We start from the raw sequence: 6,659 nt of genomic DNA, 5'->3' as shown, positions 1-6,659 counted from the left end.
TTCTTGGGTATTCATCCCTTGTATGGTTCTGGGGCGTTAATTAGCATCAGTCATTGGTTCTTTACCAGCATGCCTCCTCCTAGGAGCCACATCGTCATCCGCAGATTCAGAGTCTCTTTCAGTGTAAGGTCCAAGGAACTCTTGGTCCTCCGGAATAGGAGCTAAGCCGCCTATATAGGGGGTGTCTGCCCTTGAGCTTATATCTGATTAGCATGTCCACTTCCTCCAACCTCAGGGTATAGGGGCATCCCATAAGGGGGCTAGTGGTCACAATAGTTGAATACTCATACCCAACGGGTCGAGGATTCATAGGTGCATGTAGCTGCTGAAGTTGGGAATTCGTTCCTTGTAGATCCGGGGGATTCATCCCTTGTGGCTGAGGCTCAGTTGCCCCTATCAGGGATCCTCCTTGGGTGGAGGCGTAGGATAAGTGTGGGGGTATCTCCACCATTGAAGAAATCATTTGAGTTGTTCCAGCTGGTGTTCCTTCAGGGGCGCTGTTTCCACTCCGTGTTCTCACCATGGTTGTTGTTATGCTTTCTCACAGACGGCGCCAAATGTTATGAATTACAAACTAGATCATATTTATTGCTAGGGTTCGTGAGCTTCGAGGCTCGATTTGACTACTCTTGTGTTTCCTGACTCAATTTACCTTAACAAGATGTCTACGTACCTTGTTGTTTGTCAAGGATCAAGTCAAAAAATATAGTTCTGATTTGTGGGGTGAGACCCCTTATATAGGCATGTGATACCTTTGAATTAGGTTAGGGTGAGGAGACTTTGTGGACAAGTCTCAGAATTAGAGTGGATTTTGGAGTTCTAGAAAGTAGGAAATTGATTCCGTATCCTATGAGATTTCTTGGAGGCCAATCTCCAAGGAATTCTGTCCTTATTTGGATTTTACTTATCAGCTGATTTATCTCATATTAATCAATTACGAAATTAAGTAGTATTCATAGTTTTGGGCCTTTTATAATGGACTTTCTTATCAGCCCAATTTGGGCATAATTAATGCGATATTAATTACGCAATCAGGGTTTATTTCATTCCCTATCAATTCCGAATAAATCACACTAATTATATATAGTGTGCTTTTAATTTTATTTTAGCATGGATTAATAGTATAGCTTACAACACGGGCCTTAATTAATAGCTTATGGTTTATATTTTTATTTTATAATTTTGATATAAGTAATTAAATATTATAAATTATTAATAATATTATTTTAATTTTAATGTGTAGTTGAGATTCGAACCTATAAACTTTACTTGTTTATGTTTTTGCCATTTAAATTTTTCACTTGATTAAAAAGATCCAACGGATGTGGTTGTGAGAGATAATCAGAAGATATGGTTAACTAACACAAATTATAGCTTACCAACTATGTGATGCACAAATTTCTTTTATTGTTAAATAATTGTTTAAAATTTAAATTAAACTAAAATCAAATTGAAGACCCGTGTTATTTCAAAAAAGTGGCAAATATGTTATTAATTAAAATAGAAAGATAATGCATTTTAGATTAAAAAAGTTAATTGACTACTTATAACTAATTTTAATATTTTTGGAAAATAGGTTGTTTTAATTGAGAAAAATAAAAAAATACCGAACTTTTAATAAGGACATTAGTTTATATACTAATTAAAATTAAAATAGGACTTAGAAGTACGATTCAATAGCTCAAGTGATTAAATATTTATCCTATGTTGTGACATGGATTTGGGTTCGACTACGACTCCGAGAATTTTTTTAAAATACTCATTTATAAGGTTATAAAGTAAATTTGTCAAAAACAATTAGGATTAAAATAAAAGATATTAATAATTATAATATTTTAGTTTATTTTATGAATAAAATTGTCCTATTAAATTTTCTAAAAAAGAAGAATTTTAATTGGAATTTTTTTTGAAAAAGGCATTATTTAGTTAAGAAGGTAATTATTTATCTTAATCGGGAAGGAGGGTGTTACTTCCGTTGTATATAACATTTGTTCTAAACGGTAGTACCCCTGCTGACGTTCGAGTATGGGTGTTAGGTTGCTAGATGGGAGGTTCAACTGTGCTTGGTTTCTTCGGTTTTACTTTTCTCCCTCTCAAATGTAGTATACTCTAAGGAACATCCGTCTATTATAACTTGCCTTTCAAAAAAAGGAGATAAATAGGTTTAAATATAAATAGGTCCTAAAAATAATTAACCAAGGGTAACTAAGTAAAATAAATATTAATAATTAAGCCATTACCCATTTACTACCAAAATTTTTAATATTTCTTCTATTATAATATAGTATAGATAGATGTATATGCATAGATCATGATCTAAAATTTCGAATTTCATATAATGTGTAATCAGGTTTTCGTCCACAAAGAAACTCAAATTGCATTTTGATTTTTTTTTCATGATCTTGGTTTATATCTACTTGTGTGTGTGTATAAGATTTCTATCAGCTTTAAATTGATATTTAGCAAAAAAATAGCATTTGATTAATTACTCATTTGGTGGAGGGGGTAAGTTGGAGCCTCATTTCTGAATGCTGAGTTTTGATATGATTTTTTTAATATTAAGATGACTTTGTATGCAAGAATCTGAGTAGACACGAATTCTCTGTGGCTTACTGATTTAGGGAGGATAAGAGTTTGGGCATTTATAGTAGCTCAAATATGTGATATTTTATGTATATGGATTCCAGAAAAATGCCTTTTTCTCCCTTACAGTAAATTATCTGATTTCCTGTTAACTATATGTAGTTTTGGTTTATGTGGCCGAGTGACAAAGGAGTAAGCTATGCTACTGTTTATCATGTAAGATTGTTGTTTGTGTGTTTTAACTTATGTGCCCTTTGGTGCTTCGCTAGTACCACTTGTTCGTTCTTGGCTATGTAATTGATTTGATATGACTTTCCCTATCAGCTGATTGTTATTATATGCTCACTAGTTTTTATGGACCTTCTTCTGCTGAATAAAACATTTAAATTGCCAAGAATGTAAATTTTAAGGGATTGCTTAGCAAATTCAAAAGAAATATAGTGCTACATTTGTTCATTAAGTCTTAAATTACATTCATTCCATTGGAAGCTCTAGAGGTTAGCCAAAGAAAGTGCTTTTCTTTTATATAAATATACTTAGGTTATACATCGTGGCAGGACACAGATGTTAGCTGAAGAAGAAGCTGCAGTCAGAAATGGTGTAGCCAAATATGGTGCTGGAAATGGCGCGTGATTCTAAATGACCCTGGCTTCAAGACTGCGCTGAAAGTCCGTACAATTATGGATCTAAATGTATGAAATGATGAACCGCACTTACTCTCAGGTTTAATACGAACAGCTATCACATAAATCTAATCTACATGCTATTGTTAATATCATCAGATATAATATATACAAGCCAAGACAGGTGTAACTTTGTTTCTTTTTCTTCCCATTGTTATTTTAATTTCATTGGGATTTTCAAGACAAATGGAGAAACATGATTTTAAGAAAGGGTGAGGGTCGGAACAGCTACAAACTTGTACAAGCAAATTTTTAGAAAATTAGTGGACACCATAATATATCTGCTCCTCTTACTATGCCCAACCTGAGGCACCGGCCATAATTCATAAATCATTGGAAGATGGTGTTTCATACTGTTGGAGTTAATTTTAAACATGTTTTTTATTTATTTACAGAGTTTAATTATGCTTGAATAAATCAATGTGTACGTTATAGTAGTCATAGGTGGATAGGAGAACGTGGAGTTATATTAGGATCATATCCTGGTTTGTAGGAGTTTAGTTGATAGATGTTTCCGTTTAATAACCTCTGTAATCTTTCATTCTAGTCAAGAAATCCCAGTAGCAGTTTCACGCATATATTACCATTCTGTATCTTAGCATATCAGTTTAGTTCTATCATCTGATCAGAGCTCTGAACTCACCCATTCGTTCTCTACGATCGAGAAAAACAATCAGTGGCAGAGTCAAGCAAAGGAAGGGAAGGGCAAATCGGCACCCAATGCTCACTAAAACCAACTATACCGCCTGGGCTAGGAAGATGAAGGTATTCTTGGAGGCATACAATGTGTGGGAAGAAGTAGAGCCCAAAGACCCAAGACATTCGTTGAGCACAAGGCAGACAAGCGGGCCATGGCGATGATTTATCATTCTATCTCTGAAGAATGGTTGTTGACGCTAGCAGAATGTACGACTGCAAAAGACTTGTGGGAGGCTATTAAAACGGCTTCTCTGGGTGCTGACAGAGTAAAAAAGGCTAAGGCACAAACTCTCAAGGCTGAGTTTGAGTCATTAACCATGAAAGATTCAGAACAGTTGGATGATTTTTGCTTGAAATTGAATGGCTTGGTCGCGAATATCAGGGCACTCGGTGAATCAATTGGAGAAGAGTATGTTGTCAAAAAGATCCTAAGGGCAGTGCCAACAAAGTTTTTACAGATTGCTTCTGCTCTTGAGCAGTTTGGAAACCTTGAAACAATGTCTATTGCGGAAGTAATCGGCTCTTTAAAAGCTCATGAGGAACGTCTCTCGGGACAGGTGGAGAGCAAGGAGGGTCAGCAACTTTTGATGACTGGGGAAGAATGGTCGAAACATGAATCCACAAATGGAAAGTTCCTGCTTACGCGAGAAGAGTGGCCGCAACGATCAAGTCGAGGTGGAAACCAAAGAAGTCGTGACAGAATTGACAGGAGTAAGGTTAAGTGTTTTAATTGTAGAATATATGGATATTTCTCAGGGGAGTGTAGAAAGCCTAAAAGGGATAGAGTGCGGCATGGTGAAGCAAATCTAAGTCAAGTTATCGATGATGAACCTGCTCTTTTGATGGCCATGACTGATAATGACGTAGATGGCATGATTTTACTAAGTGAAGGTAAAAATTCGAATGAAAAGGAGGTTGCAGAAAACATGTGGTATCTCGACAACGGTGCGAGTAACCATATGACTAGTGATGTGGATCGCACCACAAAGAAACAAAAATAAGAAAGAAAAGGGGTAAGAGAAGAAAAAGATATTTCAAAAGAACACGATCAATCCAGAAACGTGAACTTTGAATCTCAAATTGCTTAGATCAATCTAGAAACTAAGTAATTTGAATCTAATCTTCAAAACAATCCAGTAATTGAAGTTTAGAGAAAGAAAAACTACTCATAGTTTATCTCAAAACACAAGTTTTATATCATCCATTGTCTCCCTTAAAAGATTACATGAGAGAGGTATTTATAGGCTTAGATAATAACCCAAACCGAAAAGGATTCCAAGAGAAATTCAACATCATCTTGAATAAGCCAATATCCGAATCCTTCCATAAAACAAATTTAAAAACCAAACCCGAATAGAAAAAAGACAAAAACCAAATACAAATAGGAAAATAAAATCCTAAGTGCTTAAAATAAGAAAAACCCTTTCAAGTGAAAGGTAAAAACTTGTAAGCAAAATTCTAATTAATAATTATATAATAATCAGCTACTTGTCCAACTTCATACATCGCTCCTTTATTCCTTGTTGTCCAAGTAAGCTGCATAACCCATATTTGCGTCCTCTCCAATTGAACATTACCACGAGCACACATAACCAAATCCAAATTAACATATTCATTCCTTGATCCTCATCATTCTCCTCTCCTTTGAAGAAAACTCGTCCTCGAGTTCTAAAGTATTTTAGAATAAGCACACAACGAGATGATTTCTCATAGAACTTGAAAGCCTTAAATTTCAATTCCATCAGCAATATCTTTGGAAATAAACTCGAAAGAATAAGATAGTTTGATGATATAGGTGCATTCAACAAGTTCTCTACCCCCAGAAAATCATTGTGTTCCACTAGGATAATGTTGTTTTCCTCGTACACAACCTCTTTAGTTTCGAACTTCTCCTTTAGTATCTTTTGTCCTTCACGCACAAATTTAGGAGATGTATCTATCTGATTTGTTTCAACAACCAAAACTTTCTCAACAAGTAAATTTCTTTCTTCATGCTTCTCTATCATAGCTTCTTTTGTAATTGGTTCATCCTTTTTATTGAAACTTGATGTAGTCGCCACACGTAACACCTGGTAATCAACAACAAGATCTGCAACATTCTCCAGACTGACAAATTCTTCTTCTTTAGTTTCTTCTGAAAGAGTAAACTCGTGAAGGGAAGACTTCAATTTCTCATCTTTTTGAAAAGATTCAAATTCCAAAGCAAGATTGCATACATCATTAAATGAGATATATGGACTTGATTTAAATTTTCGATAAATAGGCAAGTTCAGTCCACGAATAAATCTTCCAATTTTCATTGTTTCTGTCTCCTCCAAGTCAAAAATAAGGCGCAATCTATAAAATTCAGAAGTATACTCAGAAACACTCATAGTACCTTGAGAGAGGGATGTCATCTTCATTATACATTAGAATTTATAATGCAAAGGAATATATTTTGCACGAAGTTTCTTCTTCAGAGATGTCCAAGTCATAATCTTTTCTTTTCCATATCTAACTCTTTTTATGTTTAGATTATCAAACCACAAGCATGCTTTCTTTGTAAGTTTAAGCGCTGCAATCTTAAATATTCTCATCTCAGTCCAACCTGTATAAGCAGAAATCTTGTCGACTTGTGTAACCAATTCAACAAAATCATCTATGCTACCCAAACCTGTAAAATAATCAAGCTCTATACCAGGATCATAGACTGTA

General features: G+C 34.8%; 1 protein-coding gene across 1 annotated transcript; it reads left to right on the top strand.

The window, feature by feature from the left end:
• Positions 1 to 4,117: 4,117 nt before the first annotated feature.
• Positions 4,118 to 4,966, top strand: LOC141659716 (uncharacterized). The gene has a single exon (XM_074466644.1). The coding sequence runs from the start codon at positions 4,118 to 4,120 to the stop codon at positions 4,964 to 4,966; it is 849 nt and encodes a 282-aa protein (XP_074322745.1).
• Positions 4,967 to 6,659: the final 1,693 nt, after the last annotated feature.

Source organism: Apium graveolens, chromosome 5 (genome assembly GCF_009905375.1).
Source record: "Apium graveolens cultivar Ventura chromosome 5, ASM990537v1, whole genome shotgun sequence".
Lineage (NCBI taxonomy): Eukaryota > Viridiplantae > Streptophyta > Magnoliopsida > Apiales > Apiaceae > Apium > Apium graveolens.
The sequence above is the reverse complement of the archived record's forward strand: the minus strand, read 5'-3'. Positions and strand labels throughout refer to the sequence as shown.